At 34.7% G+C, this 14,369-nt stretch overlaps 1 protein-coding gene across 1 annotated transcript in view; it reads right to left on the bottom strand.

The window, feature by feature from the left end:
• Nucleotides 1-14,369, bottom strand: part of DROSHA (drosha ribonuclease III) — a 107,393-nt gene that overhangs the window by 56,660 nt on the left and 36,364 nt on the right. Inside the window, 4 exon segments of the mRNA XM_039842733.1 lie at nt 1,757-1,926; nt 11,223-11,297; nt 12,212-12,293; nt 13,867-13,938. Coding sequence (XP_039698667.1) covers nt 1,757-1,926; nt 11,223-11,297; nt 12,212-12,293; nt 13,867-13,938 — 399 coding nt within the window.

Here is a 14,369-nt window from a genome sequence, read left to right as displayed (position 1 = left end):
ACTGACAGAAAAAAATGTAAATTTATGTAATGGTTTAAAAAAAAAATTAGTAGTCATACTCTCATAGTGTTATGACTTGTCTATTTCTTTTAAAGTTACTTTAACAATATAACAGTAAAAACTGTATGAATCTTTAGTTTTAAATAAGTCTTATGTTTAAGTCTTACATTTTTATTAAACATTTTCATTTTTTGAGTATTGTTTAAAATAATCGGCATTAGCTGGAATGCTTGATTTGCGCATAGAAACATTTTGTTTGTGCAGATGTTATTGTCATGCTACAAAAAGTTGACCTAGAGTTTTTATTTTTATGAACCAAGGCTATTAAACAATTTAGCAGCCTTTTTAAAAACAACAGCTTTGTTTAAATAGATTATCCTGGGTTTTTTTACATGGAAATATTTTAATTCTCCATTTCTGGAAAAATTACCTTGATAAGATGTCAATATATAACTATTTTATGAAACAATAACATATTTTAGAGAAAAAATAATTTTAATTAATATATGAAACAGCATTATCTTTATAAGAGAAAGTTATCTTTTAATCTTCTGCTTTTAATTTTTATATTTGCACTTCAACAATTAATATTAGAAGCTAATTTTAAAACAAAAAATAAGAAAATAAATAGGAAATATTTGTAATAATTATGGCAAAGGATCAATAAACAAAAAGATCAATAAAAAAAGACAAATACCACAAAAGAAAATTAGACAAAGAATATTAATAGGCCATTATCAAAAGAAAACATGAAAGGCCAATAAATGCTTAAAATATTGATTTTTTGGGTAGAAACCAAAATAAATACAAAACTGAACTAAGTAATATTTTTTCCCTATCAAATAGACAAAGTTCAAAGTTTTTTTGTTTTTTTTTGTTTTTTACTAATATAGTATAACCAATATGAAGAAATGGGCACTCTCAGATTCTCCTAGTCAGTGCAAATTTCAAAACCCTTCTGGATGGCATTTGCAATCTGTATCAAAAGCCTTAAAATGTGAATACCTTCAGACGACTAATTCCACTTACAGAGCTTCTTCCTAAGGAACTAAATGGACACATATTCAAAGATACATACCTATACATATGAATATGTGTGTACATGTATGTTTATACACACATATACAAACTGAATACTGCATTATTTGTTAACAGCAAAACTCTGGAAGCAACCTAGCTACCCAACAATAAAGGTCAATTATATAACTTAAGGGCCTTTTTTTATTACTCTCCTAAAGAAATTTAAAACTACGGACAAATGATAATCTTGTGGTGACTGTTTCTGGAGGAGGAGAAGGGAAAGGTCTGAATAGTTAATACTTAATGTAATATTTAATAGTATGATGCCAATATTGTTTCAAAACGATATGAAATATATCTATTCTAAAGAGACTAGAAAAGTAAATACTATCATCTCTGGGGAATGGAATTATGGATCTTTTTTACTGTTTTTCTATTTTTCTAATTTTCTATAATGAAGATATATCACTTTCATACTTAGGAAAAAAATCAGGTCTAAACGTATCTAAAAATTTCAAAATTCTCCATGATGGGCAGAATAAATTTACTAACAAGATGAACTTACTACTAAATATGTCTACATTATAATATTTTTATTATTTACTAAATATTTAAAAATTACTCAAGGACAAGAAGCAATGAGTACATGAAACTGAAAATGTTATCGTTTCTGTGAAACATTCAGACCCAGAGAGGAAGTGGTTCAGTCTTTGAATGTATATGCAGCAGGACATACCGTTCCGGGGTTGGTGACGATCATGCCTTTGCATTCTTCTGCATATTTCTGCCACTCGAGCTCTTCCCACTGAAGCATATTGGCGATCTCCTCTTCGGGAACCAGGGCTTTGCTACACCGTAATAGATAAAGGAGGATCTGGTGCATAGACAGCACTTCCTTTCCACCATCTTGGGTGAGAGAGGAGAGAGAGGAGAAATGTAAGGTTACTCAATTAACAGTCAATCACCAGCCAAATGAGGAAAAACAAGACAATAGGGAAAAAAAGAGCATTTATATAAAAAGGTAATTTAGAATTTTCATTGCTTAACCAGGTGCCAAATAATCTATGATACCATTTATTTCATTGATGAACAGTGCTCAATAACCATCTCATTTACTAAAATGGCAAAAGCAGTATTATAAATGATAAAAGGTTCCACTTGTGAGGTATGAATGTAAAAAAAAAAACATGTCTACCTAAATAAATTTAAAAACATCTAGTATAAAGAACCACAGTCTACAACTCACAGAACCATGGTAAGTCTTCAATATTTTATCATTCTTTCTAGGGTAACAGATGAAAGCTCTTTAGAAGTGATGTTATTGTCTTAAGGAAATTCTAAGCTTCTGAGATATTTACGGATGTTTTCAATAAGCTATTGTGTTATGGTCTAATTTTTTGGTGCTAATGTGCTGCACCTGCCGTGGTGAATAGAACTAAAGAGCCCATACTGATATCATGCAGATCATTACGGAGTTAGTCCGTGGAAAAACATCAAGTATTCTGAGGCTTACAGAAACATATATTACCAAGTACAGAGGATAAAAACAACAAAGGACATAATTAAAGTAGCTTGGAAAAAGCCAATTAAACTGGTACTTGATGATGCTCATTTAATGTGGGCATTAATTTTGGGTCCACAGACTTCTGCCTTCTCTTTGGGCTTAGCTTCTTGACCAATATGTCTAACAACTTGTACCCCTTTTCTTTGCCTGGGCCCACCCAAAAGAAGGACAAGTGCCCTGAAGGTTTACAGGACAATGACTACCCACCCCAGATCATGAGATATGCTAGAAACAGCAGTATAAGGCCAAACACTTCATGGAAAAATAAGAGGACCAAGATGTAGGGATGGTGGGCACAAATGAGAGTGTCCTATTTGTGCTGGAGAATGTAATGACTCCCAAGGAATTTGGCATACCAGAAAATGGAAAAGGATAAAAGATTTTAATACAAATTGCTATGGGCTAAGAACTTGGGCAGGCCTACACATCTCAGAAAGAGATTAAATACCAAGATTTTTTTTTGATTTGGGTTGTTTTTTTAAATCTCAGATGCTACTCTGAAACTAGACAGCATTGCTGCTATAGAGTAATATATATGTAGGCATGCATTCATTTGTTAATCTAAATAATTGCTCATTCATTCAACAAATATTTACTGAGCTCCTATTTATATAACAGGCGCTCTTCTAGACCCAGGAAACATAGTGGTGATCTAAATAGCTGAAGTCCCTCTAAACTTCAGTGGAGAAAAAGAGTAACAACTATATAATAGATCAGGTCCAGGTGAGTGCTATGAAGAATCACATTGGACAAGAGACTGCAGCTATATTTAAAAGGGTGGTCAAGAAAGGTATTTTTGAAGAGGTGCCATGTGAGCAAGGACCTGAAAGAAGCAGAGCAGCCTACCACGTAGCAAACTGGTAGAAAACTGTCTTGGGTAGAGAAACAGAAAAAGTCCTGAGGTGGAACGGGACTGATATGTTGTTCCAGGAACTGCAAAGAGGCTAGGGTGGATGAAGTGAAATGAGAATGTGAGGGAGGCAGCAGGAAAGTGAGATCTTCCAACAAAGCTTTATGGAGCACAGTAAGAACTCTGGATTTTATTATCAGATGGGAGTATGTTTTTCACCATTATGTGCCAGGCACAATCATGGGAAAAACAAACAAGCAAACAAAACAAGCTCTAGGCCTTCAAGAAGCATGTAGGCTAATGCTTAAACACAGTTTCTAAAAGAATCTTTGTCGATAACATTCTGAAAGCAGAGTTCTCCTAACCAAAGACGTTGAGCCTATCTAAAAAAAAGTAATTGTCCAAGAAGTGACTAAAATACAAAATATGATCAACTCACATGAGGACATGTTCTATCTACTGATTCAGATTATTTTTCACAGCAGTACAAATTTTTATGCCTCATTATAAAACATCTGCCTTAGACCCAGGAGTCACCTTTGATTAACAAACTTCCATGGTTAAGGACATATTTCTCAGAATTCTGTTTCAAAAGACATTTTCAACACACCTGCATGTAACATGTCTTCTTCAATGACATTCCCCTCTTTGCTGAGGAGCCCAGCAAATCCATAATACCTATTTGTCCTAATGTCTGACTGTCAGTCTGAGCCCACGGTAATCTTTGCTTCTAGGGGCCCTGAGGGTGAGCAGATGGACAAGATAACACTAAAGCCAGAACAGGCTGACTTACACTGCATGTGTGTACATTTGCAATAGCAGGGATACAGGACACCTAGAGAGCCCTGAGAAGAACTAGGAATAGTATTTGGCTCATAAGCTCTCTATTTGGTATGATTACTATAGAATACTGTGGGCCTATAAGGAAACATCAGGAGTCTAGAATACCATGAGAAGAAGTGTGTTGTTTAGCTATAAGGATTAGCCAAAAGAGATTGAGATTTTATCTGGAGAGGATGGTGCATGGTGGAAGGAGCCAATATATGCAACTCCAAGTGTACCAAATTGCACTAGAACCTCACCACAAGCAGTTACAGACAGCTGACTTCATGGCACTTCAAATAAAAGTGAAATGGACTAGGAGCACTGAATTTAAAGCAAGACGACTAAAGAACCAAAAGAGCTACTGGGAAAGGGAAATATTTAAGCCTACAAATCAAGGGCACTGCCCAATTTAGGAGAATACCTGCAAGATAATTAAGGCCACCTAATGCTTTTAAAGAATGCTTCTACTTTGTCTGGGTGCAAAGCTGACAATGAGAAAGGAGTTTTATAGCAGCATAGAAACTAGAAATAATTGTTTTAAAGTGTACACACATCATGTGCAAAGTTGATAATGCTAAAGGATAAAGTGTAAATCCATGTTGACATTCTGCTAAATATTTAAAATAGCAACTAAAACCTGAAAAGATAGATATTTACCACTGTGAAAAAGTAGAAACCTAGGGCAGATAACCTGAGGTGAAAGGTTCATCAAGGAGGGGGGCTGAGGCACTGCTCCAGGTTCAATAATGGGGTACGATCCCTGTGGAAATATAAGAAAAAGACTAGAGAGTCCTGCCAGAGCCTGTGGGCTAAGGGCTGTATCCCTCCTACCCAGTACAGCAAAAAGACACTCATAAATATTTGTGGATTGACTTTCTGAAGCAGATAAATAACATGGCCACTTGCTCGCATACTGCCATGAACTGACTAATGTTAATGAATTGGATCTTTTGGTTTGTCTGCTTTGCTACATGTTTATGTTAGGGATTTATGGAATTATGTCACTGAGGGCTAGCAAGTAATTTTTACCTCGTTGGCTGAGATAAATAGGACATGATATAAATGAGAAATTAGAGCGGGTAAGCTAAGCTTAGCAGGAATCGTGCCAGCACTGGGACTGGAACTGTGACAAAAGCTCATTATTCGGGAAGGAATGAAGTTTGTGTTTCAGGGAGTGAATGTGCACAGTCATTAATGAACTGACAGACTTTATAAACTGTTTCTTAGAGACCCAATTCTCTCAGTTTATATTGCTTATTTATATAGTTTTTTTGTGGGGGAGGGAAATTTGTTAGGGAATTTGTGTTAAGAATATGGCTAGTTACATGAGTATTTCTCAACAATCTAATACTGTTTTTAAGTAAACACACACGCCTTCCTCTTTCCCTACACTGAGATTAACTGTTTAACCTCATTACTCTATCTTCTGTATATTCCTACTAAGATGCCTTTTTATAATCTTAACTTTTGAAATTTTGTATTAACAACAGGTATTTTCTAAACTTTCCAAATATAAAGTTATATTAAGATGCTATATCAATTAATGTTTTTCTCAAACTACTTGCCTCCCTGGAAATTTTGAGATACTCTCCCACCCTTTGGGCCTCTGACAGCCATACCTGAAAACTCCTTCTCCAGAATGGGGCAATTTCCAACAATCGATCTGCTAAATAATTGATTTGCAAAACTGATTCAGGATTTCCACAGCTTCACTACAATGATATAAGCAATGAATAGGCTTTCCCATAAATGCAGCCCTCCTGTCTTGAGTTAAGCCCTGCACAGCCCCAGCCCCAGCCCCAGCTACTTTTAGAATAAAACCTTAAACTAGCTCTAGAAGAGTTCATTTCAGCTGTTAGAATACTAAAGGTAGAGGCAGGGAAAGAAAAGAAACCAAAATTTAAAAACTTCTTAAAATCCCAATAAACTGGTTGTTCTATGATTTGTTTAGCTCTAGTAAACTGACCCAAATAATATGAACCCAAAGAGGCCCACGCCAAGACACATCATCATTAAAGGTTAAAGACAAAGAGAGAATCTTAAAAGCAGTAAAAGAAAAGCAGTTAGTTGCCTACAAGGGAACTCTCATAGAACTGTCAGCTGATTTCTCTCAAACTTTGCAGGGCAGAAGAGATTGACACAAAATAGTCAAAGTGATGAAAAGCAAGGACCTACATCCAAGATTACTCTACCCAGCAAAGCTCTCATTTATAATTGAAGGACAGATAAAGAGCTTCCCAGACAAGAAAAAGCTAAAGGAGTTCATCAAACCAGTCTGACAAGAAATGTTAGTTAGAGGGGCTTCTTTAAGAAGAAGAAAAAAAGATCAAAAATATTAATAATAAAAATGACAATAGCTACATATCTATCAACAGTTGCTCTGAATGTGAATGGACTGAATGTGCCAATCAAAACATAGGTGACTGAGATAAGAAAACAAGACCCTTACATATGCTACATACGAAAGACCCACTTCAGATTAAAAGACATACACAGACTGGGGGTAGGAGTCTGGAAAAAGATATTTCATGAAAATGGAATGAAAAAAAAAAAAGTCTAGGGTGGCAATACTTATACCAGACAAAACAGACTTCCAAACAAATGCTATAACAAGAGACAAAGAGGGACCCAGTAATCCTACTTATGAGTATTTCAAACAAACCTAAAACACTACCTTGAAGGGACATGTGAATCCATATGTTCATTGCAGCATTAATTACAATAGCCAAGATATGGAGGCAACCTGGGTGTCCAATCACTGGATGAATGGATAAAGAAGAGGAGGTATATATATATATACAATAGAATATCACTCAGTCATAAAAAAAAAAAAATGAAATCTTGCCACCTGCAACAACATAGATCAAACTAGAGTGTATCATAGTGGAATAATTCAGAGAGAGAAAGACAAATGCCTTATGAGTTCACTTACATGTGTAATCTAAAAAACAAAATAAACAAAACAGAAATGAACTCATAGATACAGAGAACATTTTGATAGGTGCCAGATGAGAGGGGAGTTGGGGCAGTAGGTGTAAAAAAATGGAAAGGCAGTAAGAAGTACAAATTAGTAGTTACAAAACAGTCACGGGGATGTAAAGTATGGCATAAGGAATATAGTCAATGATACTGTAATAACTATATATGATGTCAGATAAGTACTGGACTTATGGAGTCAATCAGTTGGTAAGTTATATAAAATGTCTAATCACTGTGTTGTATACTTAAAACTAATATAATATTGTATGTGAACTGTACTTGAAAACCAAAAAAATATTTTTTAAAAAAATGGCGCTGGGTCAACTGGATATCCATGTTGAAAATAATAAATCTTGAGCCATATATCTAATACCAATTATAAAAACAAATTTGAGACAGAGTATGAATTAAATTTATAGAAAATATAGGTGAGTATCTTGATGACATTAGGGTAGGCAAAGATTTCATAAACAATATACAAAAAGCTCTAACCGTAAAGAAAAAATTATGTAAATTGGACTCCATTAAAATTAAGAATTTCTATTGATAAAAAGTCACTATTAAGACGGTAAAAAAGCAATCCACAGAGAAGTACTGACTATGTATCTGAGAAAAAGACTCATACACGGTATAAAAAAACACCTACGCATAAATGAGAAAAACGCAAATCTAACCCAATACAAAAATGAGCTAAAGACTTGAACAGGCATTTCCAAAGACAATATCCAAATAGTCAATTGATATATGAAGTGGTGCTCCATTTCGTTAGTCATTAGGATAAAAATTAAAACCATAATGCGATACCTCTGAACATTCATCAGAATGGCTAACTTGAAAAATAAAGAAAAATGCCAAGTGTTGGTGAGAATGTGGAATAACTTGAACTCTACTATATACTGCCGGTGGGAAGATAAAATGGTACGATCACTTTGGATAACGGTCTGAAAGTACCTACAAAGCTTAATGTAAACACATCCAGAATTTCCACTGCTAGGTCTATTCCCACAATAGAAAAGCATAAATATACACTCACCAAAAGGCATGTGTGTTTGGCGAACACAGATAAACTAATTAAAAGAGCTAAAACCTAAAAATACCCAAATGTTCATTAATCACAGAAACATTAAATACATCTTAATTTAGTCATACCATATAATATTATAAGCTGTGAAAATGAACCAACTAAAGTTAACTCTAACAACAGGTGTCTCAAAAACACATAATACAAAAGAAGACCGAAATAAAAAAGTGTAATTCTAATTTTTATAATGCAAAAGCTGGTAAAACTAACACATAAAACACAGTGTTTTCAAGTCAGAATAGAGGCTACCCTTGAGGGGGCGGGGTAGTGACCGTAAAGTAGCTCCTGGATGTTGGTAATATTGATCAGAGTGCTGAGTACATATTTACTTGAGGAAAATTCACTGAGTCACATATTTATGATGTGTACTTTTCAGTATTTGCATTATACGTCAATCAAAGGTTTACTTTTAAAAAATGAGAGACAATACCAAAGAATGTTTGAAACGCACATTTACTCTCATTAGTAACAAAATACATGAATATTTAATGAAAGCACTGTTATGACTGATTAAATAAAGTCAGTAGACAAGTATTTATTGAGTCCCTGCTATGTGCCAAGTAGTATGTTAGCACTAATACAACGAGACAGACACTGTTTACTCCTTAGTTGCAGGGAGCTACAGTTGACAATTTTAAAAAGGAAGGAAGGTAGGAAGAAGAAAGAGAAGAAAGGAAGGAGGGAGGGTCCAAAATGTGAGGAAGATTAATAATGCATTTTTCATGGCAGCATAAAATGATGGGATTCTTGTGACAAGAAATTTGGCACCACATATCATGATCTTTAAAAATATCCATCTGCTCAACGAATTACTACACATTAGTATGCAAATCATATATTAGAATGATGACAACTATGTGAAAAAAGTCTATGCACAGAAAAAAATTAAAATATATCAAAATGTTTTTATTTTTTCATTATTTTCTTAAAGATCTTTAATAAAATCATATTGTAAAGAATTAGCCATAATTTGCCACTCAATACCAAAATGCATTTTATATATTAGGTAGTTTTCTATATCCTTCAAGGCTTTTTTTAACATGTATTTTCAAAAGGAAGTCTAATGAAAAAGTAAATCAATAGTATTTAATAAACCTTTTTTATAACAATACAGATGTTATCCCTACATAGTTATGAAAAACAATTTGTGAGAGTTAAGATCCCACAAAAATAAATATCTGACGTAAGATTTTTCTTTAAGATGATTTTTTAAACTGTGCACTTTCTCTTAGAGATTCTCTTGGTCATAAAATGACTAGAGGCAAATACATACAGAAAGGAAAGGCTTTTCAACAAACTCACTCTAACACCATTTTCTGATAAGTTCACTGCTAAAGCTCCATTATAAAATCAAACATGCATTTACTTAAAAAAAAAAAAAAGACTTCTCAATAAAATAAAATCAGATATACAAAGCTTTTGAATGCATTTTCCAAACAAAATAAACATTAACAATAATGCTAAAAAATATGAGTAACGTTATTCTAAAATAAAAGTAAGTCACTGTGACCGAGAGTCTGGACTGAGGAAAGGGTATCAAGGACAAAATTTTGAGGAAAATCTAAACTATAATGAATAGACAAAAAACGAAAGCCACAAAGGATGAATCAGAGAGCTAGGAGCAAAGTAAGGAGAGCTCAGCAGGTAGACAAGGTCAAGGGGCCCAGGCACCATATTAGGGAGGAGATTAAAACTCAAGGGTGTCCACTGGATTTGGTTTTTTAGAGGCTGGCTTTGGCATCAGCAGTCGGGAGGGGACAGGGTTAGAGAGGATGTGAATGGACAGGCTGCTTATGGACCAAGTCTGACGGGCATGGGAAAGGCAAGGCCTCCTGCCCCCAGGAGGACAGGAGGCATGAGAAGAGCATGAGTCTAAGGCCGAATTTCTGAAACTGCTGATATATAGACATGGATCGAGAGCTTACATGCTGAAAAGCTCTCCAGCAAAACCTGTGGACCACAGAGTTATCACAGCAGCCAAATTTTTTCTCCAGTATCACTGAGTGGCCCACATATAGGAGAAACAAAGGCAAATGGTTAAACTGCCATTTCCACGGAAGGTGGTGGTTAGTGTAAGGCACCAAGGCTGCTAAAGCTGACAGACAAAAGTCAGAGCAAAGGACTCAAGCAAGAAAGCCGAGAAAGGTGACTGTACACAGGGAAAAAAGGGAAGGTTCAAGTAGAAGCAAAAAAAATTAGGGCATGAGAGGCTGGGAGTATAGAATGTTACTGGAATTACTGGTGAATGAGATACCAGAATGAATTCATTAAGGGTGGTGAAGACTTTGCAAACAAAAAGGCATCCAAAGGTTTCAGTACAAACCCGACCATTTTTTAAAATACTAAATATAATTTTTTTCCAAGAGTCTCATAGCTAGACTCTTGAAAAAAAATTTTAAAGTTAAAATATTGCTTTAAAAGTCATATATTTACTCCTATTTTTTAATTTAGTGAGAATAAATTCTTGTTTTCTCACTATAAAATGAATAAAAGTATATTCAAAAAATAGGAAAAAAATCACCTCTAATACCAGTACCTTAATACAGCTATTATTGCAGTAATTTTTTAGCATAGTCATAATACTGTATATAAAACTTTATAATTGGTTTCCAATTAACTATATGCATCTTTTAAGCCACATGCATTTTTCCATATTAATTTTAACACTTGCATAATATTTTTATCAATCAGTTCTGCTGCTGCTCACTAATTTAGGGCTACCATAAATTACGCAGGGATATAAATCAGCATGTATAATTTTTACATTTTCATGTCTGTCCTGAGAAGTAGATAATTACCAGTGTCTGAGGTGGAAAAGTTGTCCCTAAAGATCGAAAGAAGAATGGCAGGCTTATTTTCAGATGCACTACCTCTCTGGGTCATTGACAAGCCAAAAGATTTACCTGGAAGAAATCTTACAAAACGTGGCATGAAATGAAATCTTGGGCAGCAGGGAGGGCTGTCTTCAAACAAAGGACCTAAAGCAAATAAGTGAAAAGGAAAGAAAAAAATATATATGAAACAGCCTTAGAACGCAAACACTCCGACTTAATTCCTAAGATTCATGATAATGACAAAAAACACCACCAGGAGCATAAAACAAAACAAAACAAAACACTCTTCTCAATAGGTAAATCAACTGTACGGTAACTGCCATAAACATCCAATGACAGTTTCGGTGAGGAGATTACCCAAAGTAAGTGGAGAATGAAAGCCCCAAGGCTATATACGGTATACAGTATATAAGGTAAAACTATTTTTAGAAATTCAAAAAATATAAAGATTTTTGTTATAATTGAACAACTTCATGATATAATATGCTCATGTTTTAATTCCCTTCTATTTTAATCAATATGACTTGCAAAAAAAGAGAATTATTACTAAAAACTTGATCTGAAAATACACTGTTTTGAACATATATAAGTAAATGTCTGCTGGAATACAGACACCTCCAAAAGAGTAAACTATCATCTAAGAACCAAGTACCGATTTTGAAATCAACGTAGTTCACAGTGCATGAGCTCTTTTGAGGGCTAACCAAAGTTCTGTTTTAATACACTATCATCTTGGAAGAAGTTTATTAAAAGTCAATAGATTTAAAATACTAGCTAATGAGATTTTCCTTAATGCATATAAATCAAGGTAGATACTCATCATGAATGATACCATCTTCTTAGGTATCAGTTAGATAATAAATAATGGTAATGGACACTGTCAAATTGTATGAAAATAAGACCCATAAGGACTCATTCATGTCAAACAATAGCAGGTGTTCCTATGAAAAACACATTTTTCCTTGGGTATTTCAAAAACAAGAGGAATTTCAACTATGTCCCCCACATACCACAATGTTCTACAAGCATTATAGTTTTCTTTAAATCCTATTATTTACCTTTAAGATTCCAGTCATACAATTCCAAAATATCTCTGAATAGGAATAACGAAAAGAGTTCAAGTCCCTTCACACAAAAATTCTGAAAAATAAATCAAAACCAAATTACTACAATATTATAAATATATATTAACTAAAGGTTCAACTTGTTCTAGTCAAGTGTCTTAAAAAGTGCCTACTGAATCTATAGTTAAATCATGTAATTTCCTAAGTTTGACCACTGTCCTACAAATAATAGCTCATTGGCTTAAAACATAAATGAAGTAGGCAATAATGGCATTAGAATTCCTATGAAAATGTGAACCCAGTCCTTCCTGATGTACAAATAAACTGATGTGAAATTTAAAAATTAAAGTCTTCTTTATGTCATATTTTTCTAACTTAATTATAAAATGCATCAGAGTCTCCTGGGGACTTTTTGTTAATTCAAATTATACACACACACAGGCAGGTCCTGATAGGTTTGTCCCCCTCACCCGACCCCTGCTCACCACCAACACCCAAAGAGGCCCAGAGTCACCATTAGTTACCATAAACAGAGGTCTTTTGTTCAAATTCTTAATGAAGGCAAATAAAGGGCTACGAAAAACTACAAAAGTTTGTACCAAAATTTCTCCAGTAAACAAGCTTAACAGATAATACATTTGCAAGAGAGACTTGTCTCATAATTCTTCCTCCTACTTCTTTTGCTCAGGGTTCATAAATCACCCTGCATGAGATCACGCCAGAGTCATAAACTTTCACAAGAGAAAATGAGGGCTTATGACCTTAAAAATCAAAAAAGGAAGTAAAAAAAAAAAAAAAAAAAAAAAAAAAAAAGGCCTTTAAGCAGGAGAATAGAGGGGGTGTAATTTTCTTAACTTTTGAAAGACAGGTAGAATTAACAGACTTGCTTTGAATGAGGTGCGAACTAAGCACGCAGTAGTGTGTCATCCAACCCACCCCCCACCCCGCCCCCTGTGCTCCGCTGCCATGACAGAGCTGCGTTGTTAAACAAGGTTTGCAAGAAAAGCCAGGGCCTCAGGAAATCGACCCCGACTCCAACACAAGGTTAAGTGCACAAGCTTGTTTGCTGTCTGGTTGTTATTTCATAGCGCGATTTGTTGACATCACTAAATTCAAGATCAGGCAATGAATCATTCTGAGATTCACATTAATCTTGCTTTGGAATTTTAAACCTCTTGCATATATTTAGATAAATCTGCTGCTGAGCATCCGCAATGAAAAACAATTAGGAAAAATATGTAAATATATGGGAAGAAAAATGAACCAAGCATTGATCTTGTCATGGAGATAATGAATAAGATTATTCCAAGAGAGTCAGATTCAATTTCACTATTCTAATTTCCTCTCTGATAAAGACCAGTAGCCAAAATCTGTCCCCTATCAGAAACAAACTAGACGCAGATGTAAAGTTATCATCAGTAGATGCAACATGAGGAGAAATGGGTTCAAAAATTTGTAAGTTTAAAAATGACCCCAATTTTAACCTTGTTCCTAGATTTCTGTCTCACTGACTCAACAGTGAACTAAATACCTTAGGTGTATTCCTATGGCAAAAAGCCAGTGCCAGCTAAGTTCAATGCTTTAAAGATATGTGTGCAATAAACAAAAGAGCAGACTACATCATGCTGTTAAATAATCTTCTTCCTTACCTCAGGCATCATCTCTTCGATGAAATGAATCGTGTAGTCTATGTTGAATCTAATTACTTTACACAGTGGAATCTGCAAGAGTAAGGAGAGGTTCAGTTCCGCAACACCTTCCTGCAGGCTCACATTGCACACGTGTCTGCTACTTGACCCAGAAGGCCATGAACCGAATGAGAAAGCTTCACTTAATCCAAGCTGCTAACAATGCTGCACACGAAGCTTGACCACAACTGCTGGATTTTAATGGTAAGAACCCAGCTGGCTCAGCCTCTACAGGAAACCTGCATAATGTTGGTGCTTAATTAACTGTATGAGGGACAACACAAACAGACAAGAACCCATTAAAAGCAAACAAATCACCTCTAAAGAATTAATAAAACCACAATTAAATACTTCTTTTTCTCAGGTTTTTAAAAGCTTTCAGAATTTTTGGGTCTTCGGGCAGATCAGGGAGAGCAGGCTGACAATTCATCAGTTACAGATTCATAAGTCACTGAAGTGCTCAC

Source organism: Pteropus medius, unplaced genomic scaffold (genome assembly GCF_902729225.1).
Source record: "Pteropus medius unplaced genomic scaffold, Ma_sr-lr_union100, whole genome shotgun sequence".
In the NCBI taxonomy this organism is placed as follows: domain Eukaryota; kingdom Metazoa; phylum Chordata; class Mammalia; order Chiroptera; family Pteropodidae; genus Pteropus; species Pteropus medius.
This window is presented reverse-complemented; position numbering and strand designations above follow the sequence as displayed.